Source organism: Triturus cristatus, chromosome 4_2, assembly GCF_964204655.1.
Source record: "Triturus cristatus chromosome 4_2, aTriCri1.1, whole genome shotgun sequence".
In the NCBI taxonomy this organism is placed as follows: Eukaryota; Metazoa; Chordata; class Amphibia; order Caudata; family Salamandridae; genus Triturus; species Triturus cristatus.
In genome coordinates, this window is record NC_140586.1 from 9094695 (window position 1) to 9113361 (window position 18667).

The 18667-nt window shown below is 48.7% G+C and overlaps 1 protein-coding gene across 5 annotated transcripts in view; it reads left to right on the forward strand.

Annotated features, from left to right (window-relative positions):
• STX18 (syntaxin 18) overlaps positions 1-18667 on the forward strand; it is a 485190-nt gene that overhangs the window by 263206 nt on the left and 203317 nt on the right. For all 5 annotated transcript variants that reach the window (XM_085600230.1, XM_085600232.1, XM_085600233.1 and 2 more), the window contains exon 10: positions 4835-4915. In XM_085600230.1, the coding sequence (XP_085456356.1) occupies positions 4835-4915 (81 nt within the window). The remainder of the gene's footprint in view (positions 1-4834; positions 4916-18667) is intronic.

An 18667-nucleotide genomic window follows, 5' to 3' on the forward strand; every position in this document is an offset into this window, starting at 1 on the left:
CCCTAATTATAAGGTAAAACAAGCTGCTTTACATTCCCCTGAGACTTAGCCTAAAGGCTGCTCTCCACAGCTACCGCTAGGATAGCTTTCTTTAAAAGGTTGTCTTAAACCTATCTACCAGAGTCGACTTGGACTGGTGCAAGGTGGCCACTTTAACTAGTGACCAGCATATGCCAGGCCAACTTCTCACAACATGCTTCAGACCATGGGAGACCCCTGGTGTACCTATGCTCTGGGTATCATAGCACCATATACTAGGGACTTACCAGGGTACACCAATCTGGAGTGTATCCAAGTACTCACCATGTCCAATTTAGGGAAGAAGCTTAGAGACTGCGGTTCTGATTAGCAGGATCCCAGTCAAACTAGTCAGTAAAACATAATGAAACCAGCAAAAAAGTGGGGGTGACCCTGAAAGCAGATCCTACTTTCCTACAGTGTGTCTCACACAATCCTGGTTTTGTAACTGGAAACTTTGAAAGTGGTTGCTGCACACAATACGCACCTTTCAACCACTCAAGGAGTTCAGGCTCAGACAATCGGGCAAGGAGTAGCTTATAGATAAAGTTAAGTCTCTGCGCTAGCAGCAGCAATTATATAATTTTATTAGCAGCTATGTGTCATTCTTAGTAGAGAGTCAGTGAAATCATCTCCCAGTCAAGGAGTTTTTGAGCAGGGAGGATGTACCTCAAGAAAATGAAAACAAGCATTGGATAAATCAATGGGTCTGGCTTGTAACTGAAAATGCAAGCAATGGCAGTTTGCCAATGTTTATTTGTTCAATCCTGTCAGTAATATTACAATTGGATCTAGAAATCAAGCATTGACAAATCCAATAGGTCTCGCCTATGTGAGAGCTATTTGCTTTGCCAATGTCTTTTAGCCATGTTTTACAGCAGCATGGCTGTTGCTCAACATAGCTAAACATTAGTGGCATGGAGGAGAGTGTTGTGGAGTGAAATAGTGCAGAGTGGATTGGTGTAAAGCAGTGTGTGGTGTGGCGTAGAGTGGCCTACAGTGGAATGGTGTAGGCCAGAGTATTATAGAGTGGAGTGGTGTAGATTGGCATAGAATGAAATGGCGTAGAGTATCGTGAAATGGTGCAAAGTAAAGTACAGAGGTGTAGAGTGGCATAAAGTAGAGTAAAGTGGTGTGGAGTGGGGAGGTGTGGAGTGGTGTAGAGTGGAATGGCATGAAATGATGACATTAATGTAGAGTGGAGTGGCGCTGAGCAGAGTGAAGTGGAGTGGTGTGGCATGAAGTAGAGTGCAGTTGAGTGGTATGGAGGGGAGGAGTATCGAGTAGCTTGGAGTGGTATGGAGTAGAGTGGCATTGAGTGAGTGGAGTTGTGTGATGTGACATGGCGTGGAGTGGCATTGAGTGGAGTGGCATAGAGTGGCTTACAGTGGATTAGCATAGAGTAGTATACTTGTAAGTGTAAGTAACTTAAACAAGGAACCAAACTTGAAATCAGTGCAAAGGTATGCGGCATAAAGTGATGATGGCTGAAAGGCAACAAAAACAGGTGTGCGGCGGCAAGCATCATAAAGATGTAAATGTGTTGTTAGTGTGGCATTTTCACATAACCGCTTAATACAATCCATGTAAAATGTAATTTTATTTTAGTTGTATGAGTAAGCTAAAAGACGCAGGTGCAGATAAACAATGTCCAAAAACGAATGAATAGAGAAAGCAGCACTAGAACTGGAAACGGAAAAAGTGTCCTGAAATGCGTTCTGGTATGGTGATAAGCAATTTAAAAATAGTATAAAAAGATGTATATTAAAAGTGCAGCTTTGAAAGAAACTTTTGAAGAAAAATGGAGGCGGCACCAGGAATGAAGTCACGAATCCGTAAGCGTGAACTAATTCAAAATCTATCCTTTATTCTTCCTTATATAAAACATAGGAACACACAGGACAATTGCCAACGCGTTTCGTTCCTTTTAATGGAACTTCATCAGGGCTGCAAGCAACATAAAACAACATATAAATATCCACATAAATGTAACATAAACATTTGACATACATAGACATTTACTTCCTATCACACTGACACTGAACCTTAAATCAAAAAATAAATAAACAAACCATATTAAACAATACATATAGACACAAATGATCAACGTCACAACATATATATATATCTTTACAATACAAAATCGATACAAATTTTAAAAAAACTGATTTTTACAAGGCTGACACTATTAACGGTCATGTAACCATTGGACCGATTACTTAAATACAATCCATACTGTCCGAAAGAAGAGACTTGCAAGGAGGAAAAAGACAAACATAATATAACAACATTTGTAAACAATACATGCTTACAGTAACATGCAATATAGGTGAGAAAACGTAATACACATAGATTGCAAAATATGATAATAGTAAATAAATAGATGAAATCTCACCATAATGATGTAAAGGTTTCAATAAAGTTTTACTAGTGGTATCCAGAGTGAAGATCATCCAATAATAAACAAAGAGAAATGGGTATGATATAGTTTATCTGAAAGTGAGCGAATAACACTCATTACAATCTCACCAAATAGCCAATTATTTACCAAATTACAACAAGAATGTACATACATATATAGGCAAATATAACTCTCCAACTTATGTAAAAGAGGGGAGATTTGTTTTTAAGAACAATAACAACAATAAGTTTCTTTTACGATCGTTAATTAACTTGTAGTAATATAATTCATATGTAACTAAGGTTTGGGTGATAATAAACCCCCAATTGCGGAGCCTAAGAAAGCATATAGTTAAGAAATGTCATAACCACTATTGCAATGTGTAGACACAATTAACACTCTAGACCAATATGAGCATTATATTTAACAAAAAAAAAGAAAAAACGTATCTGCCCTGAACTTACACGAACATCACATTGCAACAGTGGTTATGACATTTCTTAACTATATGCTTTCTCAGGCTCCGAAATTGGGGGTTTATTATCACCCAAACCTTACTTACATATGAATTATATTACTACAAGTTAATTAACGATCGTAAGAAACTTATTGTTGTTATTGTTCTTAAAATATTTTCTCCCCTGTTTTACATAAGTTGGAGAGTTATATTTGCCTATATATGTATGTACATTCTTGTTGTAATTTGGTAAATACCTGGCTATTTGGTGAGATTGTAATGAGTGTTATTCGCTCACTTTCAGATAAACTATATCATACCCATTTCTCTTTGTTTATTATTGGATGATCTTCACTCTGGATACTACTAGTAAAACGTTATTGAAACCTTTATATCATTATGGTTAGATTTCATCTATTTATTTACTATTATCATATTTTGCAATCTATGTGTATTACGTTTTCTCACCTATATTGCGTGTTACTGTAAGCATGTATTGTTTACATATGTTGTTATATTGTTTGTCTTTTTCCTCCTTGCAAGTCTCACTTTCTGACAGTATGGATTGTATTTAAGTAATCGGTCCAATGGTTACATGACCGTTAATAGTGTCAGCCTTGTACAAATCTGTTTTTTTTAAATTTGTATAGATTTTGTATTGTAAAGATATATATATGTTGTGACGTTGATCAGTTGTGTCTATATGTATTGTTTAATATGGTTTGTTTATTTTTTGATTTAAGGTTCAGTGTCATTAGTGTGATAGGAATAAAATGTCTATGTATGTCAAATGTTTGTTATATTTATGTAGATATTTATATGTTGCTTGCAGCCCTGATGAAGTTCCATTAACCCCTTCAGCGCGGCACGGATTTCCGCGCCACGCTGAAGGTTCTGTGCGCGGGCGGGGCCATGACGGAACGGTTCCGTCATGCGCACAGTGCAACCGACGTGCATGATGGAACCGTTCCGTCATGCGCGTCGAAGGGGTTAAAAGGAACGAAACGCGTTGGCTGTTGTCCTGTGTGTTCCTATGTTTTATATGAAGAAGAATAAAGGATTGTTTTGAATTAGTTCACGCTTACGGATTCGTGACTTCATTCCTGGTGCCACCTCCATTTATCTTCAAAAGTCTCTTTTCGGGTTTCCCAGTGAGATCTATCCACAGCAGGTCTTGGAGACGTCTAGCACAGGAGCTACTCATTTATGGGACTTTGACATTGATGTGCGCAACATTAGTCGGCTGTGGGATCGTTTGTTTGTCAGCTTTGAAAGAAACACTACCTAAATCACAGCATAAGGAGTGAATGGACATTAATTAAGATGAATCAACCTGGTCTTGGTCTATGCTCCACACAAAGAAAAGGAAGTGAGACCTGGCACACGCTGGCCAATTAGGAGGCAGCTAAGAAGAGTGACAATGAAGCAGATAAGTGGTAAGCAGTTGGTGGGCTCCAAGCCCTTTATTATAAATGATACCCCTCGCAAGCGAGAGCGCATGCAGGGCAGACCTAAAAAACAGGTATAATAGTGACAACGCAGATTAGTATAGCTTGCTGCCAGGGGACTTTCGGAAGGGCCCTTATGGTTCACACAAGAATTGCAAATACAAAATATCGCAAACAGAAAGAGGTGTCTAGCACTTCGGCACATCCACAGGTACTTCACGTCATCTATATACGCAGTGAACTTTTCATATATTTATAGTACATGACTTTTTTTCTCGAAGCACTTAATTTACAACTTTGCAAATACTAAACCGCGCCGACAAATGTATTTAAAGCGGGTAGCCTGTTTGTTGCTCAATGTGGCTCATCAGTACATAATACTCTCTTTGTACGCTTAATTGCAAGTATGTCAACCGTTTTAAGCCTTATTAACATTTGATAGGAGAGGCTTATGTGCATTCTGCTTTGGAGACCTTTTTTCATTGTTCCTGTTTTTCCTGTTTCAAATAGGAGGGTGAGATTGACAATATTCACCAGCTAGTCGTGGGAGCAACAGAGAACATCAAGGAGGGGAATGAAGACATTCGGGAGGTAAGTCATGGTTTCTTTAGAGTTTGTTTTTGAGGCACCATGCTTGTGATCATTAACTTTTTTGCTTCATATGGATCCAAGGAGCAATCTTGGTACTGGAAATAGGTTATCTTGTATTTAGGATGCAGCAGCAAGATCTAATGATAGTATAAACACCTTGGGTTACTATGTTGGCCTTGAGATTGGCTGTGTCAGCAGGAATGAGCAGAAAAGGCTCCTCCTAAAGGTATTTTAATCGTCAGGCAAGGGCTTGCCACCAAGGTTGTACATCCAGTCCCTAATTGTGCCACCAACTACCACATCCAGTTCTCCTTTTTCCTCTTATGAGGCAGGACACAGGGATTAGCTTCTCTGGCACCTTTTCTGTTGTGAGTGGTGCTCTTTTTCTTTTGCTGTCTTTCCTTTTTAAAAGTGTTTTTTTTGTTGCATTTTCTCCTTTTTTTTGTCTTAGCAAACAATAACCTTGTGTTTCTTTGCTGAGCAAACTTTTCACGACTAGTCACAAAACGCTACACTTACAGCATGCCTGCATAATGCCTGTGCTTTGTTTTAGAGAACTTTTTTTTTAATAAATCTTTTTTATTGAAATCAAGGCATGACATATGAAAAAACCAAGTTACACATATATTGGCAATATTTTGACACTACTAGTGGTACTTGAGACATATTCATCACAAAACAATAATTACAGTCCCCAATTAAACATATTCAGATCCCATTTCCAATATCGTCTCTCTGTCTTAGAGGTTCACATATCTTTCCCCTGTAGATGTTCCATTGCCCCTAAACTTGCGTCCATTTAGTCTGGCACCCCCTGGCTTCGGATATTGACTTTTCCGTGACCATACACCAGTCCATATCTTTACCCCATTCCTCTATGTTCGGTGGGCTCTGAGCCCGCCACAATCTCGCGATGTTTCGTTTTGCCACCATCAGCCCCAAGGTGACCCCTATTCGCTCCTTGGAACTCAGGTTGGTAGGGCCCCATACATTAAGGATGGCCAATTTAATATTGCAATCCATCTGCTGCCCCAACACTTCTTCCATAAGCCTTACTACCGCCTCCCAATATCTCTGGATAGTCCTGCATTCCCAAATAATGTGGCCAAAGGTTCCCTCCGGCCCACATTGCCTTACGCAGCCACCATCTGAGCTATATCCCATACGAACCAATATTGGCCCAGACAGATAGGATCTATGGAGAAGTTTCAGCCGCACCAGGCGAAGCCTGGAGGAGATGGCCACCTCTCAAGGGGAGGCCACCGCCGCCAGCTATTCTTCATCATCCAATCCCGCTACATCGTGGTCCCATTTAGCCCTCAGGTGAATCAGGGGATCTGCCATGTTGTTAATCAGCTTTTTGTAAATAAGTAGTATGGCCTTCTGCGGTAGGTTGCTATCTAAAACTCTATCCTCGAGTGGAGAGGACTTGGGAGTGCACCACCTTTAGGGAGAACCGCAAGTAAGGCATGTCTAATTTGGAGAAACCTAAAATGTTCAGATTGCGCTAATTCGTATTCCTGCCGCAGCTGAGGAAAAGGGATCACCTCACCTGACTTCCACAAATCAGCCACCCTGGATATGAGGTCCCAGTGATCGAAGCCCTTCGAGCAAATCAGCCTGCCCAATTGTTCGCTATGCCAGAGTGGTGTGGCCTGCGTGATTTTCCCCTCCCATCCCAAACTTTTGGTAGCCATTTTCCAAACCTGCACCGTGCATAAAGAGCCCCTTCAAAACTGCCCCCGTGAGGAGTCATCTATCAATCTGGAAGGCCGGGTCGCCCTGCGGCCAGTACAAACATTGGTTAATTGCTGCGAGATGTGATGCCCAATAATACTTCCTTATGTCTGGAAGTCTAATACATTTTTAATAGGGTGGCACGCCCCAAGAGGGACAATAAAAGCGAATTCCAATGTAGGACGTCCGATTTAAGACGCACTAGAGGCGGCAGGAGATTGCGATCATAGAATCTGGACGGATCTTTAGAGACCCAGATCTCCAGGTATTTGAAGCAGTCAGTAGCTTCCTCTAGCTGATATCCCCGAGGGAGTGGAGGCCTCTTCCCATAGAGTACATATAACACTGATTTAGTCCATTTTGTAGAATAGCCAGCATATCTACCAAATACCTGAAATATGTCCAGGACCACATTGAGGGATGCAGCCGGCGAGACCAGATAAAGCAAAATATCGTCCGCATATAGCGATATACGGTCCTCCTGTCCATTTGAGGACCCTTATGATGGGGTCCTTGCGGACCCACATTGCCAGTGGCTCACGGGCCAGGGCAAAGAGAAGCGAGGCAAGGGGCATCCCTTCCTGGTGTCCCTACTGAGAATGAAAGCGGAAGATTTCCTGTTGACCACTACTTGGGCAAGCGGTTGTTGGTAGAGAAGTCTCACCCAAATAGTAAATTCGGGGCAAAAACCCAGTTTATGTAGGACTGCAAACATATATGGCCACTCGATGGTGTCAAATGCCGCAGCAGCATCGAGAGAGACCACAACAGCGTCCTCTCTTATTGTGTTGGCACGGCACAACACACCATGGAGCCTGCGCAGGTTGAGGGAGGTGTTTCTAGCGGGCATAAAACCCGGCTGGTCCGGGTGGACCACGCAGGTAATGACCCTGAGGAAACGAGAGGCAAGGACATTAGCCTGGATATTCGCTTCGCAATTGAGAAACAGGATGGGTCTGTAAAGGAACACTTATTACTCGGTTTGCCCACTTTATGAATGACAACAATATTAGCAAGCCTCTGATCCTCGGGCAGAATTCCCCCCCCTCTTGCTTTCATGGAACATTTTGGTGAGATAGGGTGCTGTCTTGCCTGCTGTAAGTTTAAACAATTCAATGGGCAAGCCGTTAGGGCCCGATGCTTTAACACCGCGTAAGTCGTGGATGGCTTTTTCGACTTCTGTAACTGTGATATCTAGGTCAAGATCGGAACGTTCCTCAGTGAGTGAAGGCAATGAAATATCCCGCAAAAGTGAGGAAGCCTCCTCCTCCGTGTGCGGCGTTTGGGGCGTATAGAGTGCCTGATAATATTGGCCGAATGCATCCACAATATCCTGGGGGGCAGTGAGGCGGGAGTGAGAGTCTGTCTCTATCTTAACCACAACGCGATGAGCCTGATCTCTGCGATCTAGCCAAGCTAACAGTTTGCCAGTCTTGTCACCAACGTCATAAATTCTGCTGAGCGTGGCCCTGTGGTGCGACTTGGCAGCCTCAGTTGCCAAGTCGGTGTATTCCTTGACTTTAATACGCAGTTCCTGTCGCACCTCCACCGAGCGTGTAGCCGGAGTGCTTCCTCTAAATGTAAGATTTTCCCCTCCAAGCGAGTCATATCTGCTCACTTCCCGTTGTCGCGAGATCTGCGCCAAAGCCACCCCCCGTACAACAGCCTTGTAAGCCTCCCAAAGCGTTTTTATCGAATCTACCGACCCGTCGTTCTCCTGGAAGTAAAGATCTGACTCACTTAAAATCTTGTCCCTGATTTGGGGAGTCGTAATATACCAGGGGTTAATCAGGGCTGTACGGCCAACCGCAGGCTCCCCCACCTACAGGTGACATAGGATAGGTGAATGGTCGGAGAGTCCCCTGGCCAGGTGCTGTATTTCCTTTATTCTGTCAAGTTGGTGTGCTATGGTCAGAACATAGTCTATATGGGACATACTACGGTGTGCGCCTGAGTAGAAAGTGTATTGTTGCTCGGCAGGGTGCAGTCTCCTCCAGACATCCACCTGGCCCATAGCTCCAAGAAAGCTGTGGATCGTCATGCAGGAGGGCGGCGAGGCTTACTGGGGCCATCGATCAAGGGAATCAATGGAATTGAAATTACCCCCAATCAAACCTCTGCCTTCCGGCAAGTCTAGGAGGAGATCCCCAAGGTCTGCAAAGGCCTGGGTGTGCAATCCCGGCGGTACATAGACAGAAAGAAGATGTATTGTATGCCCCTCCCAGGTCCCGGAGGTGTCAACGAACCAACCAAGGGCATCGGTACAGACAAGGTCAATTGTCATGGGGAATTATTTTCGGACCATTATGCTCACTCCCCGGGAGCCAGATCCAAAAGCCGAGTGTGCCACCAATTGAATACCCCATCGTGACACGGCCTTACAAGCATTTCCAATCAAGTGTGTCTCTTGTAGGTGGACTACATCAGGGGAGCCCTGCCCATTGTGTCCTATTGCATGTTCACTCAGTTGCAGGGGGAGCCTCTCATGAACGTCCCAAGGGGGACACACATCAGTAGACCACTTTCCCTTCATAAGCAGAAATACCAAAAGCATGTAACCAGTGATTGCCATTTCTCAGAGCCTGTCATATTAGTCATACCTATTAAACATAGAACAATTCAAACTAAAACATCCCCCCCACCCCTCGCAAGAAATTCCTGTGTCAAGAAAAGCAATCTGGACGACATTCTGTCTGTTGTTCAATTTGGATCGACCTTGTGCACAGGGTCCCAACCTAAAACTGGACCCGCCTCCCTGCCTCCCCGCATGGCGGTAACAAAACATCTCGCCAATCTCCCACCCCTGAAACTGGAAGGTGTGTGTGACCAGCCGGACACCAGGTTCAGATGCAAAGACAAATAGTAAAGAAATTATTGAATAAAGTAACCATGCAAATACGTTATTATATTAAGCTAGCAGTGTGGCCACAGTTCAACAGACGCTTAGGCACAGTTCAGCAGCGGGCGCGGCCACTATGAGGGCCTGGTCATTAGCCCTGTTGTGCGGCTAGTAGTTAGGATCCAGCCCACAAGAAGATTTTCATACAGACCAGTTATTCGGAACCCACCCCACCCCCGTCACCGCTTCGTGTTCACCAGGCTGGGAGCTCCCGCTGGGATCGCCATGGCCCCCCTCACCTCCCACCTCTAGGACGCGGTTGTTTTTCCGTAATGCCATGCGCCATCTATCCAATCAGTCCCAGGCCTCCTCGGGGGTGGTGAAGAACCATGCCCTTTCCTCAGGTTGACCGGGAAGAGCATGGCATACTTAAGATCCTTCTCACAAAGTGCCTTTTTGACCTCCAGGAAACTGAGTCGCTGTTGCTGCACCTTGAGGGTGAAGTCCAGGAAAAAAGGTTATTTTGCTGTTCTGAATTCAAGTGGGGGCGCCGCTCGAGATGCCTGCAGGATGATGTCCCTATCCCTGTAGTTAGAAACCCTAGCAACTATAGGCCTCGGGGGGCTCCAGGCCTTGGTCTGCCTCCCGGCACTCGGTGCGCCCTTTCCACCGAAAAGAAGATAGAAAGCTTTTCTGGTTTGAGATTAGTGGTGACCAGTTCCTCCACAAACAAGTCCGCCACAGGCTCCTCTGCTCTTTCCGAAAACCCCCACTATGCGGACGTTATTGCGCCGGGAGCGCCCTTCATAGTCGTCCAGCTGCACCTCTAGTTTAGTAGTGTGGGCGTGGAGGTCATCCACCCTGCGCTGCAGTTCTGAGTTATCGTCAACCAACGAGCTTGCTTTTATTTCCACTTCTTTCAAGCGAGTATTCATTGAGCGCATTTCTGCGCAGATAAGATACACCTCCATAGATACTGAGTCAATCTGTGACTCCAGCGACATGCGGACAGTAGTTATAGCTGTGAGAATGTCCTATAGTGTCAATTATTTTGCCCCATTCCCGGACAGCTGCTTCTCAGATGAGTCTTCACCCCCTTTTTGAGCTGCTCCAGGGCCTTTGTCCCAGGCGAATTTTCCCAGTTCGGCCTGTACCGTGGTCCTGGAGCCTCGATCCCCAGCCATCGCTCGGTCGTGTCAGGCAGAGAGGGACAGGGGAAAATAGGGCAGGTCGGCACCACTCAGGCCCTGCCTGGTGAAGTCCTTCTCGCGGGACTATGCGAGGTGGTGGCGGATTGAGTGTAGCTAGGATCTCAGTAGAATCCGAGGGCCCGAGTGTTTCAACCCCAGGGGGACAAGATGTTGAACGTCCAGCCTGACCACAGGCAGGCAGTCACACCCTTGATAAGCTGCCCGACTCGGCGAGTCTACTGTAGGGATGTGGGTAGTTATGCTTCACCTCTCGGTTCCCCTTCACCAGGCCCTCACGACCAGTGCTAAGCCCCGACCAAAACTGGGGCCCCCCCAAAGGGCAATCTCCAGGCAGGCCGTCAGGGGTGGAGTCCTCAAAGCTGTCCTTCCCACAACATCAAGTGAGGGGGGGACCTCCTCTCTCCTCCCTGGTACTTCACGGCATTGTCTGCTACCCCGGTCGCCCCCGTGCCGGCAGATGCAAGGGATACAGCCAACTTCACGGTCCGTGAACGGTACCCAGGGGTCAAGAAGCCCCGGCAGCGTTTCTTGGCGGACAGGTAGCTCACAAAGTCTTAAGCGGGGCAGAAGGCGCTCCCTCACCCAGCAGGTCTCAGCTGCGAGTCCTGGGGGCGATCTCCCCACTTTACCTGTGAAACTGCGGAGTTCAAGGCGATTCAACCCCCAATATGCACAGGGGGACTCATCCGTCGAGGCTTATGGTGCCGACCGCACCAACGGTCAGCACTGGGACCGACACCGGGGGGACCGCAATGCGCGAGCCGCAGCGGGGCCGCCTCACCGCCGCTCCGGTGCCCGCCCAGCCTTTGATCGTGTTTTGAAGCGTACCTCTCCAGGCCATTTCCGTACGCCGCTCACTGTTCTCAGCAGCCCCCCGTTGGCTCACACGTTGTCTCCCACACTGCGGGCCCGTGCTTATACTGCCTCCTCTATCGAAGCCAACGATGTGGGGTAGATCTGTAGCCTGAGGGAGAAGCTTCCTCGGTCCCTCACTCACGCCACGGCCAGCTCAGGCCATGAAGTGCGCCATCTCGCCGATCACTGGTGTTGCCAGCTAGATTTGGCAGCAACACGGCTAGTTTGGCTCGTGCTGAGTTCCGGTTATTTTGGCATCTGGTTTTGTCCGATTCAAAAGCGGATTACTGGGCAGATTTTGTTGGACCGGGCGCTCTCGGTCGGAGCTGCCTCAAGAAGCAGCCATGTTGTTCGGCTGCTGGCCAGTCCCCCCTATTTAGAGAACTTTTAATTGAGTTTCTTAGTCTTATGTGCTGAAACGCATCTGAGATCGTGAAGCTCCCATACCGTCATTGTCCAGAAAGGGATCTTGGACTTTGTTGTGGGACGAAAGCTGTTGCTTCTAGGTAGGAGTGATTCTATAACGGGCATAGTCATGTTGGTAAGAGGATGTTGTCGGCCTTTTACTGCACATTTAAGAGGTCCATCTTATGGGTTTGTGTATTTGTAATGATTAATTGGATGAAAAGACTATGGATTCTGTGGTAATGGATACACTTGTAAAACCAGAACTATTTGAAAGGCTTTACAGAGGGATACTCCTGAGCTGGAACCACAATGATCTTGATGAGAGTAGCCTTGGATGATCAGGCTAAGCCAGCTATATATCCCAAAGAGGTTGCTATATCTTTGACCATATCCCTCACTTCAGAGACTTCAAACTTATCTTGTTTAGTGCACTGTTACCCTTTCTTCATTGTCAGGATTGATTGTGACTTCCTCGCCTTTAATCTTGAAAACATTCAATCCTAGTTCAGTTAAGTGTACTGGAACATGTTGGAGAGGTAGGTTGTTGATGTAATATATGTACCACGTTTCTTATGTTATGTTGATTTGTAGAGCATGCTAATCACCAGTGAGGGTATCCAGGTGCTAGAGCAGGAGTAAGGCGAGAGGTCCCCACATGATTATTTAAATAACCAGAAGTGAGGCAAAGGCTCTGATGTGCTGAGGGAGTTTGTTCCAAGTTATGAGTGCGATGTAGGAGAATGTGCACCCTCCTGCTGTGCTTTTATGAATGCGGTGTCGAAGTGAGAGTGAGGCTGAGCATAGATGTCTGGCTGGCTGATGGAAGTGAGTTCGGCGGTTCATGTATGCTGGTATTTTACATGGCGTGAGGAGTTTGAACTGGTTGCGTTTGTGAATGGGGAGCCTGTGGAGCTCTCTGAGGATAGGTGAGGTGAGATAAAATGTGGGTGCGGCATGGGAGGTTGAGGATAAGTTTTGCTGCAACGTTCTGGATGTTCTGGAGTCTCTTTGGGAGCTGCTTGATGATTCCAGTGTAGAATGCGTTGCCATATTCGAGTCTGCTAGTGATGAGTGCTTGTGTGATGGTACATCTGGTGTTCTGTGGCATTCATTTGAAGATCTTTCGAAGGATGCGAAAAATGTGGTAGCATGCAGTGCTCACTGCATTGACTTGTGCTGTCAAGTTGAGCTTATTGTCCAGGGTGATCCCCAGGTTTCTGCCGTGGTTGGTTGGTGTTAGTCCTAGCTTGATTGGCCACCAGGTGGCATTCCATGTGGAGGTCTTGTTTCCGAAGTACGTCTGTCTTGTCGAAGTTAAGTTTCAGGCAATTGGTTCTCATCTATTCAGCTGCCAAGGTCATACAGTCGGTGAAGTTGTTTCTGATGGTATTAGTGTTGTCCGTCAGGGAGAGGATGAGCTGAGTGTCGTCACCGTAGAAGATGATGTTGTGGTCTTGGGATCGAATAGTGTTGGCGAGGGGTGACATGTAGACGTTGAAAAGGGTATGGCTGAGGGTCGATTCCTGGGGGCCCCCCCAGATCAGGTCCTTGGACTCCTGTGTCAAGGGTGGCAGTCTGACTTTTTGGGTTCTTCACGTGAGGAAGGAGCAGATTCACGTGAGTGCAGGTCTTTGGATGCTGATCTCATGGAGTCTTGATGAGTATGCTGTGGGAAACTGTACTAAATGCTGCAGAGAGGTTAAACAGGATGAAAACCGCTGTCTCTCCTATGTATAGGATGGTCTAGATGTCATCGGTGACTGCAATGAGGACAGTTTTGGTGCTTCGTTTTTTTAATGAAACCTGATTGAATGTTGTCCAGCAGGTGATGTAGTTCAAGTTGGGTTGTGAGTTGCTTGTTGATGGACTTCTCTATCACTTTGGCTCTGTAGGAGAGCAGGGAGATCGGACACAACGTACTCAGATGGTTTGGATCGGCAGACAGTTTCTTGAGGAGGATGTTGACTGTGGCATGTTTCCAATCTTCTGGGAATATGGCGGATGTGATGGAGGTGTTGATGATGTGGATGACGGTGGTGCTGATTTGTGTTGCTCTCAGGTTGCAGATGTGGTGCGGGCTTATTGATTTAGGCTGCATCCTCTCTGATGAGTTTCCCACTCAGTTATATGGTTGTCTTGGGTGGTGATGGATGGGCAGCATGCTGATGAGATCGCTAGTATTTGGTAGGTGTGCGAAGTTGCTGTAGATGCTTGCAATTTTTCTTGTGGAAGAAGTTTGATAGTTTGTTGCAGAGATCTTGGGAGGGACTGAAGCTATTGACAGAGGCTGGGGGTTTGGTGAAGTCCTTGATGATTGAGAAGATCTCCTTCCAGCTGTGGGTGCTCCCTTTGATGCATTCAGCTACTGCTCTTTTCTTTGTGTGTCTCAGTTGCCGATGGTAGTATGCTAGTGCAGCCTGTAGGTGGTTCTCTCAGTGGTTTTGTGACTAGCTCTCCATTTTCTTTCTAGCTGCGTGCAGTGCCAATTGGAGTCTCAGGGTCCTCTGTGTACCAGCTGTATTGATTGTTTTTTCTTCTCTGCTTGTTGAGCTTTTTTTTTTTTTTATATATATATTTTTTTAATTGATTTTCAGAATATAGACAAGACAAACAAAATTACATTATCATAAACAAAACAAACAGTGGTGTGAAAGAGGCCATATTCAAAGTTTAATCATGTGGCAGAACAGTATGTCAGAAAATAATAAGGCAGTGGGCTCAGTGATGTACATCGCAGTGTTCAAATACGGCAGTTGTCATACACAATACAGTTATACAAGACGATACTCATATGACCCCAGGGTAGATCGCTCCCCTGCCCTCGCGGCGCCACCAGATCCTCTGTGCCTGCCTTCTGCTCTGTTGTTGTGCCGACTGTCCCCCAGAGTGTCTGCCTTTTTCCCCTGTGTATGATCGCGTCCCCTTTTGCTTTTTGTATCCCAGAGTGCCTGCTTTCCCCGTGTGATCGCGCTCCCCTTGCCTTCTGTATCCCTGAGTGCCTGCTTTCCCCGTTGTGATCGCGCTCCCCATTGCTTTTTGTATCCCTGAGTGCCTGCTGCCCCTCGTGCCCCCGCCGTCCCCCTCCGTCCTTCCGCCGCTTTTTGTCGGTTTTTTTTCTCGCTTTTCCGGCTTTTGTACCCCTTCTAGGTACTTTTCCGCTTTTTCGGGCCTCCTCGCCTCCCCGAGGCCCTTCGCCGCTTTTCCCGCTCTTTTTCCCCCCTACCCGCCCTCCTCCCGCCTCCCAGCTGTCCCCGCCTCCCCGGCTACCCCTTATATGGCGGCCGCTGCGAGGCAGTGGTAGCGACCTTTGACCCCAGGGTAGGTCGCTCCCCTGCCCTCGCGGCGCCACCAGATCCTCTGTGCCTGCCTTCTGCTCTGTTGTTGTGCCGACTGTCCCCCAGAGTGTCTGCCTTTTTCCCCTGTGTATGATCGCGTCCCTTTTTGCTTTTTGTATCCCAGAGTGCCTGCTTTCCCCGTGTGATCGCGCTCCCCTTGCCTTCTGTATCCCTGAGTGCCTGCTTTCCCCGTTGTGATCGCGCTCCCCTTGCTTTTTGTATCCCTGAGTGCCTGCTGCCCCTCGTGCCCCCGCCGTCCCCCTCCGCCCTTCCGCCGCTTTTTGTCGTTTTTTTTCTCGCTTTTCCGGCTTTTGTACCCCTTCTAGGTACTTTTCCGCTTTTTCGGGCCTCCTCGCCTCCACGAGGCCCTTCGCCGCTTTTCCCACTCTTTTTCCCCCCTTCCCGCCCTCCTCTCGCCTCCCAGCTGTCCCCGCCTCCCCGGCTACCCCTTATATGGCGGCCGCTGCGAGGCCGCGCAGCGGACGCGCGCAGCGGGCGCGCCTAAGGCAAGCCCGTCTGCGCCTGGACCGCGCCCAGCACCCGAACCTCTGGCCCCCGCGCCCCCCGCCTGACCTACGACTCCGCCTTCCTCGCCAACCTCAACCCCGGCCGCACGCCGGGCTGCTACTGCGCCACCCCGAAACGTACCCACGGACCCTTCACCTGCAGCAACTGCCGCTTCACCTGCCTCCGAACCCACTCCGCTCCCGCCAAGAACTACTCCCCCGGAAACAACCTCCACTGCATCCTGGTCAACACCCGATCCATCCACAGGCACGCCATCGAACTGTGGAACCTCATCAACTCCACAAACCCAGACATCGCCTTCCTCACCGAGACCTGGATGAACCCCTCCTCGGCACCCGACATCACCATAGCCATCCCCGACGGCTACAAAATCATCCGGAAAGACCGCACCAACCGCATCGGAGGAGGCATCGCCATCGCACACAAAAACTCCATCCGCATCTCGACCGACACCGACAACTCACTCCCCGACGCCGAACACCTCCACTTCATGATCCACAGCAACCCCAAAACCACCCTCAGAGGCACCCTCATGTACAGACCACCAGGACCTCGCACCAAGTTCAGCGAAGACATCGCAGACTTCGTCAACCCTCACGCACTCTCATCCACCGACTACATCCTCCTAGGAGACCTCAACTTTCACCTGGAGAACCTCACCGACAACAACACCACCGCCTTACTGGACAACCTCGCCAACCTGGGACTGAATCAGCTAGTCAACACCCCCACCCACGACGCTGGACACACGCTCGACCCCATCTTCTCCTCCAGCAAACACATCACCTTCAGCCACACCACCAAACTCACCTGGTCGGACCACAGCTGCGTCCACTTCATCTTCAAGAAGACCACCGTGCCTCACCACACCCAGCAACCACCAAGAAGACACTGGAATCGTATCACCACGGAACAGCTCGCATCAACCCTCTCCCAGAACAAAACCCACAAGCACCACCGACCCCAACGTAGCCGCCAACAACCTCACAAACTGGATCTCCGACTGCGCCAACCTCCTGGCTCCCCTGAAGACTCAAGCCAGCACCAACAACCACAAGAAAAACTCCTGGTTCACCCCCGACCTCAAGAACTCCAAGAAAGAATGCCGCGCCCGCGAGAAGACGTGGCGCCTTAACCCGACCGAAGAGAACATGTCAGCTCTCAAGGACGCCACCCGCCAACACCACCAACACCTCCGCGCCGCACGAAAAACAGCCTACCGGAACAGACTTGACAACAACGCCCACAACAGCAAGGAACTATTTGGCATCGTCAAAGAGCTCTCCAACCCGGAAGCAGAAAACAACTCCATCCCTCCCTCACAGGACCTCTGCGACTCCCTCGCAACCTTCTTCCACCACAAGATCACCGACATATACAACAGCTTCCCGACCGCCGACACGAGCCCCCCTCCGGAACCCGCCACCGACACCACCACCATCCTCACCTGGAACCCTACCACCACCGAGGAGACCACCCGCATAATGAACTCGATCCACTCCGGATCCCCATCGGACCCCTGCCCGCACCACATCTACAACAAGGCCGACGACATCATCGCACCGCACCTCCGAGACGTCATCAACGCCTCCCTCACCGCCGCCACCTTCCCGGAGAGCTGGAAACACGCAGAGCTCAACGCCCTCTTAAAGAAACCTACAGCAGACCCCACCGAACTCAAAAACTTCCGGCCCATCTCTCTCCTGCCGTTCCCCGCCAAAGTGATTGAGAAAATCGTCAACGCTCAACTCACCAACGCCCTGGAAACCAACGACTCCGTCGACCCCACACAGTTCGGTTTCAGGGCCAACCACAGCACCGAAACCGCCCTGATCGCAGCAACGGACGACATCAGAGCCCTGACCGACAAGGGAGAGACCGTGGCCCTCATACTCCTGGACCTCTCTGCAGCCTTCGACACGGTCTGCCACCGCACCCTGATACGCTGCCTCAGCAACGCCGGCATCAGAAGCAAGGCCCTGGAATGGATCGTCTCCTTCCTCTCCGGAAGGACTCCGAGAGTCCGCCTTCCCCCCTTCAGATCCACAGCCACGGAGATCATCTGCGGCGTACCTCAAGGATCCTCCCTCAGCCCCACTCTCTTCAACGTCTACATGACCCCCCTGGCGAACATCGCACGCAAACACGGACTCGACCTTATATCATACGCCGACGACACCCAGCTCATCTTATCCCTCACTAACAACCCCACATCAGCTAGGACCAGACTACATGAAGGAATGAAGGAAGTGGCGAACTGGATGACAGACAGCCGTCTGAAACTGAACACAGACAAAACGGAGGTCCTCATCCTCGGCCCCACTCCCACCGCATGGGATGACTCCTGGTGGCCCCCCGCCCTAGGCAGCACTCCCCAACCCACCGACCACGCCCGCAACCTCGGCTTCATCCTGGACTCTTCCCTCACCATGACCAGACAGGTGAACTCGGTGACCTCGGCATGTTTCAACACCCTCCGCATGCTCCGCAAGATCTTCCGCTGGATCTCCACCGACAACAGGAAGACCGTCACCCACGCCCTCGTCACCAGCCGCTTGGACTACGGGAACACCCTGTACGCCGGCATCACCACCAAGCTGCAGAGGAAACTCCAACGGATCCAGAACGCTGCCGCAAGACTCATCCTGGACATCCCTCGCCACCACCACATCTCCGGACACCTGAAAAAACTCCATTGGCTACCCGTCAACAAGCGGATCACCTTCCGACTACTCACCCACGCACACAAAGCCCTTCACAACCTCGGACCCAAACTCCTCAACAACCGCGTCTCCTTCTACACTCCCCCGCGCACTCTGCGCTCCACCGGACAGGCCCT